The sequence below is a fragment of the Pogona vitticeps genome, chromosome 1 (genome assembly GCF_051106095.1).
Source record: "Pogona vitticeps strain Pit_001003342236 chromosome 1, PviZW2.1, whole genome shotgun sequence".
NCBI classification, from domain to species: domain Eukaryota; kingdom Metazoa; phylum Chordata; class Lepidosauria; order Squamata; family Agamidae; genus Pogona; species Pogona vitticeps.
This window is the reverse complement of record NC_135783.1, coordinates 3,554,725-3,572,719: the sequence shown is the minus strand read 5'-3', so window position 1 is coordinate 3,572,719 and position 17,995 is coordinate 3,554,725. Positions and strand designations below refer to the sequence as shown.

General features: G+C 48.8%; 1 protein-coding gene across 2 annotated transcripts in view; it reads left to right on the top strand.

The window, feature by feature from the left end:
• Nucleotides 1-17,622, top strand: part of ZNF395 (zinc finger protein 395) — a 38,885-nt gene extending 21,263 nt beyond the window's left edge. For both annotated transcript variants that reach the window (XM_072986319.2, XM_078380388.1), the window contains exons 4-10: nucleotides 700-812; nucleotides 4,067-4,293; nucleotides 5,759-5,859; nucleotides 6,625-6,895; nucleotides 8,178-8,270; nucleotides 10,277-10,413; nucleotides 11,885-17,622. In XM_072986319.2, the coding sequence (XP_072842420.2) occupies nucleotides 700-812; nucleotides 4,067-4,293; nucleotides 5,759-5,859; nucleotides 6,625-6,895; nucleotides 8,178-8,270; nucleotides 10,277-10,413; nucleotides 11,885-11,996 (1,054 nt within the window). In that variant the 3' untranslated portion in view covers nucleotides 11,997-17,622. The remainder of the gene's footprint in view (nucleotides 1-699; nucleotides 813-4,066; nucleotides 4,294-5,758; nucleotides 5,860-6,624; nucleotides 6,896-8,177; nucleotides 8,271-10,276; nucleotides 10,414-11,884) is intronic.
• The last annotated feature ends 373 nt before the right edge of the window (nucleotides 17,623-17,995 follow it).

The following is a 17,995-nucleotide window of genomic DNA, read 5'->3' as shown; positions in this document are numbered from 1 at the left end:
GCCAAAACTCAGAAGTGGCTTGATGGCAGGTGGGGGCGACGGCTGTAGACAAAGCTGGAAACCCTGAAGACCTTTCTTAATGCCTGGATTTTATCTTTAAACTCCACACGGGGAAGCTTTTTCCTACAGCCTGCCAGGTACTCCGTGTTCCAGAGATCTGCTCTTGGGGATTGTTTGGACTACGTTGCTTAAATAATGCATTATGTTTAAAGTGCCTTTGATAGCTCTTCCTCCTAGAGAAGTAAGAGGATGGCCATGCTCTTGGCGTACGGATACAGGCTGCCGCGTGTTTCCAGGCAAAATCCGAGGAGGACGCCTGGACTTTCCCCGACCTGGCCTTGATTTGAAGGCAGACGGTCGTTCGGCGCTTGTTAAAAAGAGAGGGTTGAATCAGACCGTTTCGTTGGTTGGATTTTTAACAATGACGCCCTGCCTCGTGGAGTAAACTCTTCCCATCATTGGATGGTGCGCCCTTGGGATCTTTCCTGCAAGGATCAGGAAAGCAAGCCTCAGCCGTACAGATCACGATAGATCTCGTTCTTGCAATCCTGAGTTCAGGAGGACGGGGTTGTATTGACTCTCCTGTCCGCCCTTCCAGCTTTGCACTTCTGTGGTTCTGTTTTCGTGGTTTTTGGCTTGCTCGGTTTGGAGGGAGAAGTCTTTATTTCTCTCCCACTTTGTCTCTCTCTCTCTCTGTAGGAAAGCAGATGCTGCTGTGGAAATGGACGAGATGATGGCGGCCATGGTCTTGACCAGCTTATCCTGTAGCCCTGTGGTGCAGAGCCCTCCAAACAGCGACGTGGGCATCTCAGGTAACTCGGCGTTCTGCCCCAAGAACCGGCAGCGACCCCTTGAATCTCTGGGCTGCAGAGCTGCCGTTTTTAAAGGCAAGACCAGGACTGTGCAAAAAAAGCAGAGCTTGGAAATGATTTGCTCATTTAAAACATCGACGTTAAAATCCATTGCATTAAAAAAGGACGATGTGAGCGGCGAAGCTAAAGGATCACATTTTCCAAATAACGTTTTACATTTTTAAAATAATTACTTCTGTTATTTTCCTAAGATGGGATGCATTCCTCCCATTTAGTGTGCAAGTAACAATTTCAACGTTTGCGGCTTAGATCTTAACCTGTTATTTCCAAGCTTTGCTGAAACACAGGCTGGCTGTTCCTGGAGTAAGAAAAGCAACACTGTGGGGCATAAAGTGATGGCCTGTTTTGGATGGTTATTAAGATTGGCAGACTGGGAAATGTATCCAGGTATGACCTGCAGAGCCCAATCCACCAGAAAGTTTTTGATCATTATTACAGTAGGAGAAAATATCCCCAGGGAATATCTCCCATGCTAATAAATGCTACAGGTGTAGTTCTTGCTTATTCATCCACCTTTCCTCAAAGGTAGTTTACACGGGGTCCTTCCCCTGCCCCATTTTGTCCGTGTGCCAACCTTGTAAGGAAGCTTAGACTGTAAGAAAATCTGTAGTAAGAGGCGCTCAGCAGCTTTCTTTGGCTGACCAGGGATGTGAAGCTTATATCTTTCTGGATCATGGCCTACTGGCTATTTTACATTGGCCATTGCAGTCATTGTGTTCGTATTTGGATTTTCGTAGAAATTATTAATGTTACGAAACACTATGAATGTTTCATAACATTCATGGCAGATTTTTAAAACACGTAGCCCTTCAAAGACAAGCATGCCTTGCGTACAGTAAAATACTGTAAACCCAGTCCTGATAACGTGGGGGGTTGGAGAAAGGGTTTAAACGGAGGAAGCACCCGGTGTTGGGTCAGTTTGTTCAACCCACCTGATTCCTGAAATTATTTCTGGTCCTGGAGGTCTCTAGGCAGAGGGGCAGAGAAGGTCGATCTCGATCACAGTGGGCAAATTCTGCAGGTCGAGGGACCAGCTTTCTGCCCCACAGGGACCTCTTGGGACACAGCCCGCCCCCTCCTTTGCAAAAAATAAAAGAACCAGAATTGGTTAGAAATTCCCTTCCAGTTTTGGAAAAAAATCGCCGTTTTCTTGATGTTAAAAAGGGGTGCTCTGCATGCTGTTGAAAAGGTAAATGGTCCCTTCTGAGGGCGTCCAGGGCTGGGATTCGCCTTATTTGCTGTGAAAGGAGAGGACAGAAGGAGCAGCCCAGAAGCCTCCCTTTGCTCACTTCCTCTTGGTTTCTACGGCTCGATTCCCGGGTGATTGACGGTGGATCTGTCAAGAGTTCTGACTCCCCGTTTTTGCTTAACGACCGCTGCAAAAAGGGTCTTTTCCTCCTCTCCCTCCCTGCCCCCGCCCTCGGTAAGAACTGCCAAAGTGACCCCTGAGTCTTCCTCTCAGCCCACCACGCGAGTCGGGTGGGCCACCTTGTCTTCTGTGGTCCGGCTCTCAGCTGCCACCCGGGACCACGAAGGGACTTTTCCTTGAAAAACAAAACCCGCCTGCGGGTGGGTTGACTCCCTCGAGGGTTGCTCTGCGGGCCAGACGGCTCCTTTACAGACACACACACACACACACCGAGGGCCCCGTGCCAATTTGTGCCACCCCATCCCCTGCGCCATTGTGGACAGCTGCGCGAAAGGCAGCCGGCTGCCGTGGGGAGAGAGAGAGAGAGAGAGAGGGCTCACTGTTTGCATTCCCAGAAAGAGAGAGAGAGAGAGAGAGAGAGAGAGAGGGTGTCTCCTCGCTTCTGGCAAACGCTTCTTCCAGTGGGCGGCCAGGCCCAGGGCTGCCCGGAGGAACGGCAAGTCTTTATTTAGAGGCCCCTCCCGGGGACGGTCTGGGCCTGTGTCTAAAAACAGAGGGCTCGTCCAGCGTGAGAAATGCCAGGGTCTCGCCACCATCGACGGGGCTGGGGAGGAGCTGTAAGCTGAGCTGGCTGTGTGGGGCTGCCAAAGGGCCATGCGTGGGGCCCACAGGAGGGCGGTTGGATTGGGACCCCTGTGGTGGGAAGCCACCATGGCTAGCAACAACTTTGAGCCCAGTGCTGGCATGGCTTAACCTTTCCACATGTTGCTAATGTGGGTGTGGGTGTGTGAAGCCTTCTTCCCCTCCCGTGCACCTCAACGATGCTTAACAGAAGGCATCGGGGTCTCCACTTGACCTCTTTCAAAACTGAGACTACAGCTTTGGACTTCCAAACACGCCAGCCTTGTTATCTCCCTGCCTGCTTGTGTTGTTCTGGGTTCGAATTCCTTGCAGAAAACACTTTCCATCCCGACTTCTATTCCTTGGGCTGTCTTGTCCCCTCGGATTCTTTCTGGTGTCGAATCTGTCGGTGGAATAGATTGGGCTAAGAGACCCTTCCGACGTGTGGGATGGTTTGACGCGTGGCCCTCTTCTTAAGCCGTCCTTAAAGGGAACGCTTTCCAGGAGCCGTCAAGGGAGTACCTTCACACGGGGGCCCCCTTTCAGCACGCGAGAGCAGCAGTTGGAAGAGGAGGAATGGTCTGCGTTTCAGGCCGGCTGTCCGTAGGAGACGGAGCCGCTCCCTGTGTGAGGACAGTGCACACATTTAAGGTCCAGCCCCTTTTATAAAAGAGGATCAGGCCACGATCCCCCTGGGCTGCCCCTCCGAGCGACGCCAGAAAATCATCCACAAGAAGAAGGGCCTTTTTGCTTTGGTTCCAGCTCTTTAGAACCAACCGCTGGTGGATCTGTGTCTGGCTTTTTCCCTCCCGGCACTTAAAAGACGCTTGAAAACATTGCTTTATAGAGAGACCTCTTTTTTTTGCAACTCTCTTTAAGGTGTTCCTCTGCTGCTCTGCTTGTTTCTATGCCCCATGCTATGTTTTATTCTGCAATTTCTGCCTCTCGGTGCTGTTGTTTGTGTGAGGTTCATGTTGTCTTTATTTGACTTACCTCTGTTGTGTTTTTAGCCTACTGTAGACCACCTGTAGTGTGCTGCACTAATGAGGTGGTATATAAATTGAATGAATGAACGGCTGGCTTCAAAAGGATGATATTGAGGGAAGACGTCTCCATGATAACCACAGTGGAGCCCCGGATAGTCAGAAATCAGACCAGTTGGTGGAGTTGGCATCTTTCTGTTCCTCTTATGTCCCCCCTCCAGGATCCCAAGTGGCCTTCGACGGCTGGAAGGAAAGTGGCGAGATGTCCGATGGCGGGAGCAGCACCACCAGCGGCCACTGGAGTGGGCTCTCCACCCCGTCGCCCCCCCACTCAGAGACAAGCCCCAAATACTCGGGCGAAGCTTTCAGCTCTCCGAGGGCTGATGACGGCTTTGAGACAGACTCGGATCCTCTTCTCTTTGACGAGCCTGCTCCTCGGAAGAGGAAGGTACGGGACAGGGAGATGGAGCCAAAGCAAAGCTGGCTGCTTATCGCACTTAAGAGCGCTCTGTGGGCCGGGATGGAACCTGGGTGGTGAGCAGAGTTTTCACTGCAGTACTGCAGTTTAAACCACTTGCACCACGAGGCTCCTCTGGAGCAGGGTGTCATTTTTATGCTTCTTGAAGGCTCTATTCTGTGCTCTTATTTCTCCAATACAGTGGTGCCTTGCTTAATGGTGAAACTCTGTTCCAGGAAAATCGCTGTTAAGCAAATCGTCGTAAAGCAAAAATAAAAAGCCCATTGAAACAGATTGAAAACTGTTCAATGCGTTCCAATGGGCTTAAAACTTACCGTCCAACGAAGATCTTCCATATGCCGGCCATTTTCGCTGCCTGTATAGCGAGGAATCCATCCCTAAACACAGCGGGGAGCCATTTTAATCACCTGGCGGCCATTTTGAAACCGCCGATCAGCTGTTCGAAAAACGTCGTTTTGCGAAGAATCGGTTCCCAAAGCAGGGAACTGATCATCGCAAAGCGAAATTCCCCCATTTAGACCATCGTTTTGCAATTGCAATTGCGATTGCAAAAAGATCGTTGTAATGCGGATTCGTCGTAATACAGGGCAATCGTAAAGCGAGGCACCACTGTATCCACATCCTAATTCTTTAGGTCAAAAGGTGAGGTTCACTCTGAGCGCTTTTTCTCATCCCCCCCCCAAAAAAAATCTGGAGAAATCCACTGGATCTCATCTTTATCAGCATCTTCACAAATGTATTTTAAGAAAGATGGGCAAAAGATAACCTAGGACTGAGTGGGAGATTAGTTGGGAAAAGGTTTCTGATTTATAACCGCAATTTAAACATGAAGCCCTTTGCCATCCAGCAGAAATAAGTTGGTTACAAACAAACAGACAAACAGAAAATGGCAGGAGTTGATGTTTGTGTGAAAGGGACTGGTGAACTTGGTTTGGGCCCTGATCCGAGATCCCTGGAGGAGGCCCGTGCTCTTAAGGCAGTAGTTCCCAACCTGGGGTCCACAGAGGTTCTTGGACTACAACTCCCAGAAGCCTCCACCCCAAGCTTTGCTGGCCAGGATTTCTGGGCATTGTAGTCCGGGAACATGTGTTTGAGAACCACTGATCCTAAGGCGTCCTGTTGCCCAGTTCTTAGGAAATGTCATGTTTTCTGGACGTACTCTTTCCCACTAGGTTGTGGGAAGGAGCCTTGTGGGGGTTCTAAGTGAAACGTGCGGTAAATCCCACCAGCTGAAACTCTGCCCACGTGGTTCTATAAAAGGGTTCTGCTGGTTCCGTTTTGATCACTCCTGTTCTAAAAAGGAATGGAAGAGGTCAGGCTGAGGAGAAACCACACAAGGCTCCCTTCAGGATCCCCAGACAAGGAATCTTCCCAGAGCTTGTCTTTGCCCACGGACTGAGCGAGATCTGATGTTTCTTCTCCCCTCCCCCCATAGAATTCGGTGAAGGTGATGTACAAATGTTTGTGGCCCAGCTGTGGCAAAGTGCTTCGCTCCATCGTCGGGATCAAGCGGCATGTGAAGACTCAACACCTGGGGTAGGTTGGTCGAGATCTCCATCAAGCTGTTTTCAGCTTTTAATGTTGTGTTTTTAATGATGTAAGGGTCCTTTTTTTTAAGGAGAAAGGCAGGGTAAAAACATTTTAAATAAATAAGTGAGTAAGTAAGCAAGTGAGTAAATAAGTGAGTTAGTAAGTAAGCAAGTGAGTGAGTAAGCAAGCAAGCAGGCAAGCGAGGGAATAAGCAAGCGAATAAATAAGTGAGTAATTAAGTAAGTGAGCAAGTAAGCGAGTAAATAAGCAAGCTAGTGAATAAGCAAGCGAGTAAGTAAGTAAAGTAAATAAATAAGTGAGTAAATAAGTAAATAAGTACGTTGAGTAAGTAACCAAGCGAGTGAGTGAGGAAGTAAGTAAATACGTTAGTGAGTAAGTAAGCAAGCAAGGGACATGGTGGCATTGCAGGTTAAACCGCAGAAGCCTCTGTGGTGCAGGGTCAGAAGACCTGCAGTTGTCAGATCGAATCCATGCAATGGAGTGAGCTCCTGTTGCTTGTCCCAGCTCCTGCCAAGCTAGCCAGTTGAAATCATGCATGGGTTGGAAGCGGAGATGAGCACTGCCCCCTACAGTCAGACACAACTGGACGAAATTGTCAAGGGGAAGCCTTACCTTTAAGAAAGCAAGTGAGTGAGTGAGTGAGTGAGTAAGCAAGTGAGTGAGTAGGTAAAAATAATATTCCAGAGATGAAATGGTTAGGAGCCCTTGATCAGTTTATTCCTCACCCTCTCGCTTCTTCCATCACTGCAGGGATGGCGCGAACTCGGATCAGCGGAAGAGGGAAGAGGACTTCTATTACACGGAGGTGCAAGTCAAGGAGGAGGTGCCCCCAGAGCATGCAGTGAGCGCACCCAGCCCTACCGCCGGCTCCTCTCCAGTGGTCATCCAGCCGGCCCCAGGCCCGCCAGAGGCCCTCCTCCTGGATCCTGCTGCCCCCTTGGAGCCCTGCCTGACCAGCAACGCCCTCAGCCAGTCTGCCCCCAGTTCTTTCTGGCACATTCAGGCAGATCATGCCTACCAGGTAGGACAGGGACCAGCAAGTGTCTCTCAGACCTTCGGAAACGATGGTTTCCTCCTTGGTGGTTTGGAATCATTCCTTAGCTTGGGTAGAAAACATGGATCTTGGACAGCTTGCATTTTGGGGGGGACGACAACTGGCGGTAATCCTTGCTAGCCGACACTGAGGAAGCAGCGACCGTCCTGAGCCTCATAGCTAAACGTCAAACCTTGTAGATAACCTGTCCTCAGAAGAGGAAATTCCTTAAATGCTGGATATGTCTGATTCACCTGACAGTTTTCATGCCTCCCGTGCTTTGCAAATCTGAGCTAGCTGTCCAGACAATCCATTTGTACAAACCAAAAGCCAGTGTCATTCCGATGTGATTCCAGGAGGTCCTCTGTGGCTGAGCAACTATATTTGCATGCGGAACCTGGGCTTATATCCTGATGCCCAACCATGAAGAAACACTGCTAGCTCAGATTTGCAAAGCACAGGAGGCTTGAAAACTGTCAGGTGAATCAGACATATCCAGCATTTAAGGAATTTCCTCTTCTGATGACGAGTTATCTACAAGGTTTGACGTTTAGCTACGAGGCTCAATACGGTCGCTGCTTCCTCCGTGTTGGCTAGCAAGGATTACCACCAGTGTGTGCGCTTCTCCCCCGATTGATTTTCAAATCTCACATTTTTTGGTTTGTGTGAATTAGAATTTGTTCCCAGCAGAAATAAAATGACGAAAGTGTGAAAAACCTGGCAGATGAACTGCTGGATAGTGCAGTGGTTTAGGCAATTCCCCCACTTCCCTGGACTTGATGATCCAGAGGCTCCCTTCCAGATCTGCAATTCCCAAGAGAGTTACAGTGGTGCCTCGCATTATGACATTAATTTGTTCCAGCGAAATCGCTGTAGAACGAAAACGTCGTAAAGCGAAATAAAAAAGCCCATAGAAATGCATTAAAACCCGTTTAATACGTTCCGATGGGCTGGAAACTCACTGTCCAGCGGCCATTTTCACTGCCTGTGCAGCGAGGAATCCGTCCCAGAAAACAACGGGGGGCCATTTTGTTTACCTGGTGGCCATTTTGAAACCACCGATCAGCTGTCCGAAAATCATTGTTTTGCAAAGAATCAGTTCCCAACCGTCGTAATGAGGTTCGTCGTTAAACGGAGTGATCGTAAAGCAAGGCACCACTGTACTTGTTTTGGTTTGTTGCTATTATTGTAGTTCCGTTATGGAAAATAGGCAGTCCGTAGGGGAAGGGTCCGGACTTGCTTAAGATGTTCTTTTTTTTTCTGTTCTCAGGCTCTGCCATCCATCCAGATCCCAGTATCTCCACACATATTCACCAGCATCAGCTGGGCAGCGGCCACTTCCACCATCCCCACCCTCTCGCCGGTGAGTCTGCTGTTCCTGATTGCAAACCCCGGGAGGGACTCTGAAGTTAGTGTGGGGGTGGGTGCGTTGGGGTGCCGTTCAGAAACGCCTCGTTGGCATGGGGGGCGAGTGACAGGTTTTGAGCGGGATTGGGAGAGAGAGAGAGAGAGAGCAGCAGCTACTTAAAAATGCAGATTTCCCCCCTCCTACAATACTGCGTTTTGTGTTTTACGTTTCATTGTTCGTGCGTCCACGCCTCTGAGTCCCACAGAGGTAGAATCAAAAAGCCCTTTTTTTACACTCTGAGAAAAAAAGTGTATGTTTACAGCCCTTCTGTTTTTTATGTTTAATATTTAAGTTAGTTGGTGGGCATGGGAATGGGCCAACTTGAGAGAACACAGAGGCTGGAATCCATTTGTTCTACACAATTGTTGTTGTTTAATCGTTAACAATTGTGTCCGACTCTTCGTGACCTCATAGACCAGAGCACGGCAGGCCCTCCTGTCTTCCACGGCCTCCCGGAGTTGGGTCACATTCATGTTGGTCGCTTCAATGACACTGTCCATAGACATGTACAATAGATGTGTTTTAAAAATTGCTTTACAGGTAGTAATAATAATAATAATAATAATAATAATAATAATAATAATAATAATAATAATAATAATAATAATAATAATAATAATAATAATAATAATAATAATAATAATAATAATAATAATAATAATGATAATGATAATGATGATGATGATGATGATGATGATGGTGATGGTGATGGTGATGGTGATGGGCCATCAAGTGAGTTCTGGTGTATGACAGTTATTATTATTAGCTGGTTGGATAGCTCAGTGGTTTAGGCGCCTGGCTGTGGAGCCAGAGGTTGGGGGGTTCGATTCCCCCACTGGGTGCCTCCTGGGGGGAGAACCATCCTGGGTGGCCTTGGGCGAGCTGCACAGTCCCAGGGCACCCCCAGCAGAAGGGAATAGTAATAACCGTTGAAGTGCAGAGTCCAGCCCCATTCAAGGAGGCCAGCCCCATAGGGGAACTGAACTCCCCAGCATCTAGCTCTGCAGCCGGAGACCTCAGCCCCTGAGCCGTCGAGCTATCCAGAGGTAGAAAACCATTTCTGAGTGTTCTGTACCTGGAAAACCCTGAAAAGTGTTTTCATAACTCGGAACTGACATTGCATTATCCTCCTCTTCCGCAATACAGATTTTATTTAGTATTTTAAAATACTAATCTGTTTGCTTTCTGTAGTATTTTAATTTATTCTCCTTCGAATGGTTTTAATGCTTGTTCAAAGTTTGGTGTAAGCTGCTTTGGGTCCCTCTGTGGGGAGAAAAACAGTAAAAACTGTGCACCCTTTAAAAAAAGAATATGCATGTGCTTATTCTTCAGTTGGATCCTGGCCAGAGTGTCAAGAGTCACTACCTTCAAGCCTTAGCAGGTCAAAGATGGATAATCTGTGGTGGTTAGTCCTGGTCGGAGGCCAGATGTTAGGAAAGGACACAAGGATTGTGGGAGTGCTATGTAGTAAAAGACTAAAAACGGCATGTCAGCAAGGAAATTCTGACTTACGGCCCCTCTTTTTCTCGGCGCAGAGTACTCAGACATGGTTGACCATGCCCTACTCCTGGGGTGCCCTGGGGCCACTGTGCAGCTTGCCCAAGGCCACCCAGGCTGGCTCTACTTGCAGGAAGCTCGGAGGGGGGGGAATCGAACTCCCAACCTCTGGCTCTGCAGGCAGGCGCCTAAGTGACGATGCTATCCAGCCTTAGCTGCAGGACCGTTTCTTATGAGCTGTAGTGCTGAAAACCCAAACGACGCTGTCGCCACCGGGAATGGTCTGCTGGGCGCTTCTTTGCCTTCTTGATGATTTCGTCCTTTGTTTTCACAACCTTCGTCCTGAGTAGAGAAGGCGTCTCTCTTTCTCCTTGGATGGAATCCGGAGGAAATGAAACCTCCCCCCCGGTGCTCAAAACAAGGCCGTAAAACCCAACCCAACCCAGATGTTCTCTGGCTTGCAGGTTCGAAGCCGGTCCTTGAGTTTCAGCGAACAGCAGCAGCCGCAGCAGCAGCCACTGCCCCCTCCGCCACCGCCGGCGGTGCTGAAATCCCACCTGATCGTCGCCTCTCCCCCGAAGGCACCCAGCAGTGGCACAAGGTAAGAAGGAGCGGCTGCCGGAACAGGTTTCGCCTCTTCTACGCCTGGCGGTGGGAAAAGCTCAGGGTGGCAGAGGGTGGTGGCTCTTCTTGAAACAGCCTTGTGGTGCAGCGGTTAAACTGCAGCACTGCAGTCAAACCTCTGCTCACGACCTGGGGTTCAATCCCAGGTAGACGGCTTGAGGTTCACTCAGCGTTCTATCCTTCTGAAGTTTGTAAAATTGAGTACCCAGCTCGTTTGGAGTGGGGTGGGAGGCATCGTGTAGCCTGCATGATTAAATTGTAAACAGCCCAGAGATTGCTTTAAGTGCCATGGGGTGGTATGTAAGCAGCACGCTTTTTTGCTTTTTATCCGGGGGTGTGTGTGTCTTTGGGTTAGCTGGTTCTCAGCATCTCCTAAAAGGATTGTCAAGGCGAGGGCTTGGTCTGAGGTTTTGGGATTTGTGAGTCAGCCAGTCCACACTGTGACTGTAGATAAGGCCGTGGGGAATGTTCTGGACCTGGGTTATCCCCCATACAACAAAAGGGTGAGGGGTCCACTGGAAGCTGTGGGGTGGGGCCGGGTGAGCCTAAGAGATAGTTTCCAGATTTGCCAGTTTCCTGAGGCGGAGCAGAAAGGCCTAATGCTGGTGACGAGGATCAGGGAAGAACCGCACCCAGGCCATCAGGGCGTACGTCTAGCATGTGTCTAGGTAAATTGAATACCTTTGTAGCTATTGGTTATTGTGGGTTTTTCGAGCTGTTTCACCGTGTTCTGAAGGTTGTTCTTCCTAACGTTTCACCAGTCTCTGTGGCCATGGGCATCTTCCGAGGACAGGAGTCAGAACTCTGTGCTCTGGTGCGGTTTGTTTGGATAGCTGAGTATTTATAGCTGTGGGATCAGCTTTTGTCCTGTTCAGGAGATTCGGTGATTATGGTGATCAGCATGTTTTTGTTGCTATGCGTATTGTTGTGATAAGGGGGATAGATTATCTGTCAAAACGTTAGGAAAAACAATCTTCAAAACAGCTCGAAAAACCCAAAACGCCCATCAGATCCCAGCCATGAAAGCTTTCGAGAATACATCTGTGTAGCTATTGTTGGTCTGCGATTTGTGTCTTGGCCGGGGACTCCCAAGTTCTCTGTCGGAGAGCGGCCCAGCACTCCCGGGTTTACAGCAGAGAACGAATGAAGGGTGGAGGCATAGCAGTTAAAGTGGCATCTAGCTAATTTAACTTGACCATTCCCTGTAGATGCCTTCTATCGATACCTATAGATACTGTCCTCTGGATGCTGTCTTACCAGCGGCCGAGCTGATTTGCAGGTAGGCGTAGGGGCCTTGGGTTCAACCCGAGCATCTCCAGGCGAGAGGAGACTCTTAAGACAGGGCTGTCCAAAACCCCGTAGTATCTGGAGAACTACAGATACTTGTTCCTTTGCACCACCACCTAGTCAGCTTTCTCTGTTCACAGGCGTTCTGTCTTTCTCTGCAGGAAAGTCCGCGGCGAAGCCAAGAAATGCCGCAAGGTTTATGGCATCGAGCACCGAGACCAATGGTGCACAGCCTGCCGGTGGAAGAAAGCGTGCCAGAGGTTTTTGGACTGAGCGCACACCCAGGCGTGCAAGCTTTCTGGCTTGGAAGGCTGGAGAGAGCTCCATGGTGCTGTCAGCCATGCGCGAGGGGCCAGGCCTCCGGGGTTTTTTGGCCCTCCTCTGGGACACGCGGGCCCCGGAAACGCAGCGCCCAGTGCTTCAGCAGACCATCCCGAGAGCCGCCTGCCGAGCCGCTGAGCTCTGTATAGTCTACGTTGCCAGGTTTTCTAATGTTCCGTGTTTTTGTGAGCATGTTTTCTTCTTTTTTAAAACACTTGTTTCCTTTTTTTAAACACACCACACACACACACACAGAGCCTCCTTTTCTATTTGTAAATAAGAAGGGCAAAAAAAAAAAGAAGAAAGAAATTAATCTGTTGAAACTTCATATATCATATAGACTTTGTTTCATGCCTGGGCCCAGGGACCAAAGAACGATGAACTTTTTGTCCCAGAGAGGGATGTGGCGGGCTGTGTGTGTGTGCGGCACGTCTCTTTAATACGGCGCATTTGGTGTGCCCCTTCCCTCAGCCCGGCCACGTCACTCTCTAGGAAGTGTGACATCAGGGCCCGCGGGGGAGCAGGCGTGTCCGATGGCAAGCCACGGGGGCCCTTGAATTTTCTCACGGACGCTGACACCCTCCTGTGAGGCCCAGACAGGAATGGGTGGTTTGCACCCTTTAAAAAAAAAAGCACTGTTTTAAAAAAAACTAAGCAGATGTTGTCAAAACAACAACAACAATCATTGCATTAGCTCACAATCAGAGGGACGTCCTTCTTTTGTTTCGCTTACCCAGGGGAGTGAGGTGGGAAAGTATTTTGAGCCCAAGCTCCCTGCCCCTTTTTTTAAAGCAGACGTCGTTGTGTTACTTTTCAAGAGGAAAGGAAAAGCGTCCGCCGGTTGGATAGGTGAACTGGAAAGGGTGGCTTCCGGGCAGGGAAGGTGGCACGGGGCGGGAATGTCCGGTGCACGGATCTGGGGGTGTCACGACGCACAAGAGTGTGAGCTTGCACTCCTTTGGCTGTGGGCGGTGGGGGGAGCAGGCGGCGGCTGTGTGTTATAACGCATTCTGCCTCGCATAGCTTCCTCTCGCTACTGCACACATTAACGTGGCGGCAGACTGGAGTTTGCCAGGAAGCATTCCTTTAACAAGGAGCTTCATCCATCATCCGTCTTGGCTTCTGGATACTAGCAGTGTTCCTAACATGTGACGTGGAGATACCTATATTTAGGAGGGTTGTTTTTTTAAAAAATGTTTACCTAAATGCTACTTTTTTCAGTGTCTGCATCATAAAATGTCATGTGGGAAGCAACTTTGCATTTTATCAGTTGCCTTCCCCCCTCCCCCGTTGTGTCTGTCCTGGGTTCGGAGAGGTGGGTTCAGCCGGTGGTGAAATGGGATGCATTCCTCTGTCGATGGCTTTGGCCGGGGAGAGGTTGTGCCCTTGACCACGTCTGCTGTGACCAAGATAGGAGTGAGTTACGGGTGCCATAAGACAAAGCCATGAGAACATCCAAGCCATACTTAGCACCCCACTTCCTTCCTTCCTTCCTTCCTTCCTTCCTTCCTTCCTTCCTTCCTTCCTTCCTTCCTTCCTTCCTTCCTTCCTTCCTTCCTTCCTTCCTTCCTTCTCTGGGGTCTGCTCAGCAGCACAAACTTTACGAGCTTTGGGGCCTAAGTGGAATAGCATTTTCACCTACAGAATCCCTACATCTTCTGGTTGGGAGAAGGTCTTCTCTTGGAGGATGACTTTCTTGAAGAGGCTAGTTTAGCATCAGACAGCTTTGAGCCTATGGCTCCATGTTTGGGTAGCTGAAGATAAAATGGGACCAGCGTGGTTGGAAAAAGCAGTATCGTGCCATGCCACCTGAAGTGGTTTCAGAACTGCTTGGCCTCCGAGATGTAAAATGTCCAGAAATGTCAAACAAGCTTTTATTTTGTTCGTTCTTCTCTTCTTTTTCTAGTTGTTTCCTTCCAGGAAACATTGCAGGGAAACATTCAGGTTAAATGCAATACGGTCTCTTAGAACTTACATATGCAACCTTGATTTCTTCCCCACTGGGTGCCCTCCAGATGTTCTGGACTTCAGTTCCCATGAGTCCCAGTCGCACCTGCCAGCGGTCAAGAATGCTGGGAGCTGCAGTGCAAAACGTCCAGAATCCACCCGGTTCCAAGAAGCGGAGACAACCCGGCCTCCAGATCCCTGGGGGAAAAAATGTGGTGGTTTCTCCCTGTGCCAAATTCGTCCTGCGTTCATCTTTGCCTCTTGCTGGAGCGTTCCAGCTCAAGTGAGCGGTACGTTTCAGAGGGAAGTGCATGGAAAGGGCATCAGGTGGAGATGATCCTGGCCTGGAGGTCGGTTGCAATGTTAGCACCGGCTTTCCTTGCCAGTGCAAGCCTACTTGAGCAGAGAGAACCTACACTCGGGGAGCACTGGGTGTCAGCTGTGAAGGAGCCGTCTTTTTTCTCTGAATGGGAGACACCCCCCCTCCCCTCTTCCTTCCTTCCTAAAGTCCCGCACTCTGGCACACCTTGGGTCTCACAAGTCCAGAATGGGCAGCTACCACAACCACCCCCCAAAGTGGTCCAGAGTATAACGGTGAAGAGCGTGGTGGAAATTATGGGTTGTGGGTGGGGGCCGTTGAGGGAGAGTTCGGATTGCTTGTGTGGTCGCCCTTCCCTTGCGCTCCTTCCTCATTCTGTTTTGATAATCATGAGCCATAAGTGAAAGACGCAAACCTCGCATTGTAAAATAGCAGCTAAACCAATATGATTTTACAGGAAATTTTGAGCCCTGTTCTTACTCTTAGGGGACTTTAAAGCTTGGGTAGGAGAATTGCAAAAAAGAACTTTTGTGCATTATTCATGCTTTTTTTAAAAAAATGTGTTTCTCTCTCCCCCTTCTTCTGATTTCATGCCGAACAATACACAGCCCATTGGATTTTATTTTTGTAAGCCAGACTTCTGATAGATGCTGAGTGGATCTCCTTAAGAGTCTTTAATCAGATACTGGCTTGATCGGATCACGAAAGCTTGATTTCGGCTATCTTTGCTTCAGACTTGGGACGATTCCAAACACAAATCCTTACTGATTATGCCTCCAAAGTCAAAATCCAAATGTGAAATGCTTTTTCTTCTTCTTTTTGGCTGCTAAATTTCTGAATTTAAACCCGTTTTTTTTCTGCTCCAGGTAGGCTCAAAAGCCTTCTCTACTTTCAAACTTTCACTGGTGATTCTCATCTCTGAGTAAAATCTCCTCCCGGTTCTTAGGAGAGGTGGTTCAGAAGCATGGGCCAAAACGGATAACATTTTTGTTTCTTATAAGAGGGTAATTGTGAACAAATTCTCAGGTGGATCGCCCCTCAGGGTCTGAGCTCTGACGACCAGTTTCTGCGTTGCCAGACGCCGAGGCCTTGTGCTTAAAAGGAGAAAAACAATATTTTTGTGGCTTTTTTGGGGTTGGGGTTTAAGATGTAATCGTGGAGGAAAAGAAAAGCCAAGGAATTGCAGAAACGACTGTGGAGTAAGCAGTGAATTGTCGGACGCATGCGGTAGATGCTTGGATTTAAAATGCATCTGGTTTTACCAAGATAGGAAAGTGCCATGGATGATAAAGGCATAGGAGCAGAGACATTGCCAAGGCACGCCCAGATAAATTTATTTATTTGAATGCCTTGTTCCAAAATTTTATAGCACTTAATTTTGGAAAGTGAAAAGAAGAGCTAATCGTACATAGGAAAATATGAGTTATCAGTATCCCCCCCTCCTTTTTAAAAAAAGGGATAATATATCATCCCCTACCCTGCCTTTTATTTTATGAGCTGTATGGTACAAATTAGTCAGTGGACAATATATGTCAGTGATGTTACGCCATGTCCGGACTATTCTGTTTTGTTTTGTTTTTAAATTGTCATTTCTCATTGCCATTGATTGAGAAGTGTTATAGCTAGGAGGTCTCTCCCCACCCCTCTATTTTGGAAAATGCAACTATGATAAAACCAGTTACATTTAAAACCTCCCCGAATTTTCTCCTTCGCTTTTTCTTTTTGCAGCATAGTTTTGAAATGTTTTCTAAAAGGTCTTTCATAAAAGAGAGGGCCCCCCTCTATCAGCCCATCCCTTGGCCAGCCCCGTGGCTGGATCGGGACCAGCCTAGCCGCAAATGACTGCAGCCTTCTCCCCATTGCCTTCCAGAGGTATTAGACTACAACTCCCAGTCTCCCCAGCCAACATAGCCTGGCAAGGGACCATGGGAGCTGTTGGCCAAACCCGCTGGGGAGAGAGATGTGCGTTTCTCTTCCCAGAGGTTTAATTTCTTTTTTCAGTCCATTCATGTCTGCCTCTCAGTGGCTTCTTCGTAGGGGACTGGAAGCAATTTCCTTGCTCGACCTTCTTTCTTGACCGGGTCACCTGAACTGAAGATGGGAGACCAGGTCTCCTGCATGGAGCACGGTGCACGGTTGCATGTTCGTTCCCCTTTTTAAATTGGCCAGCCTCATGACGATATGGGAACCTTTTTGCTTGGCAGCCGTGCGGGGCAGGGGGTTGGTGGATGGGGCTCTTTTTTTTTTTTGCAATCCTCCTGTGCACTGTGAACCCTGGATGTTGCTAGCAGACTGGAAGACCCAAGCGAGGGAATCCCAAACCTTGGGTGAAAAACCAACCTTCTCCATCTAACCCCCTTGGACCCGGAACAGCGGTCTCCCCCCAGATCAGTGTCCTCGGAACGGTCAGACTACGGATCCCATCGCTGCCGGCTGAGGAAGGTGGGAGTAGTAGTCTGGCCCTCTGGAAGGCCTTGGGTTAGGAAAGATTTGGGCCGTGTCTGCTAAGATCCCTCCCTTCTCCAGCAAAACCCTCACTCTCACCCCCAACAGCCCCCATCCACCCGTTTGGGCTTCAATTTGCTGACACCCCCCCCCCCCAAATTCCCAGCTAAATGTAGTTGCACAAAGGGTTTGTGTAGACCTCGGAGTGCATGCATGCGTCTGTTTTGTATCACCTTGTGTAGGCACTGACTGCCAGCTTGGCTTCTGGTATCAGCATAATGTATCTCGCCACATAAATGCAGCCTCTCCTGGAAATGATAGTGTCGCAGCTCGGAGGGTCCGGGCGGGTGAAGCTACCCCGTCACCAGCACCGTCTTCCTGCAAAAAAGGCAAAGGGGGAGGAGAAGAGAACGAGGCCCCCGCTCGTCACGTCCCCCCCACTTTGTAACGCCGGCATCAGGGAAACCCACACGGTTTCCCTTGTGGGTCAAAACCTAGAAGTGAAGCCATGCAAGCATAACTTACTTGGGGTGCGGGGGTGTGAGATTCAGCGAGCCCTAACGAGCTTCGTTAATTACATGGCATTTTAAACAAAAATGGGTGGGTGGATGTGATTAGGTAGGGGTGTTATGTGATAACAGCTGCTCTTGCAGTGGTGATACACTTACAAGCCTAATTTTTTTTGGGGGGGGGGGAGAATACTAGATCATACTGGTGAATTACTGTCTGATCAGAGCTTTTCTTTTTGATTGTCTTCCAAGTATTATTTTTTATTGTAAACAACAACAGCAACAAAAAAATGTGAAATGTAATTTTTACAGCAGCAATATGAAATATATTTTATAATAAAATGTTATGACCTGATAACCATTTGAGTCTTTTCCTTCTGTCCGTCCGTCCGTCCATCCATCCTTCCTTCCTATCTTCCTTCCTTGTTTCTCCCTGTAATCAATCCTTCCTTCCTTCCTTCCTTCCTTCCTTCCTTCCTTCCTTCCTTCCATCTTTCTATCTTTTCCTTCCTTCCTTCCTTCCTTCCTTCCTTCCTTCCTTCCTTCCATCCATCTTTCTATCTTTTCCTTCCTTCCTTCCTTCCTTCCTTCCTTCCTTCCTTCCTTCCTTCCTTCCTTCCTTCCTTCCTTCCTTCTTTCTATCTTTTCCTTCCTTCCTTCCTTCCTTCCTTCCTTCCTTCCTTCCTTCCTTCCTTCCTTCCTTCCTTCCTTCCTTCCTTCCTTCCTTCCTT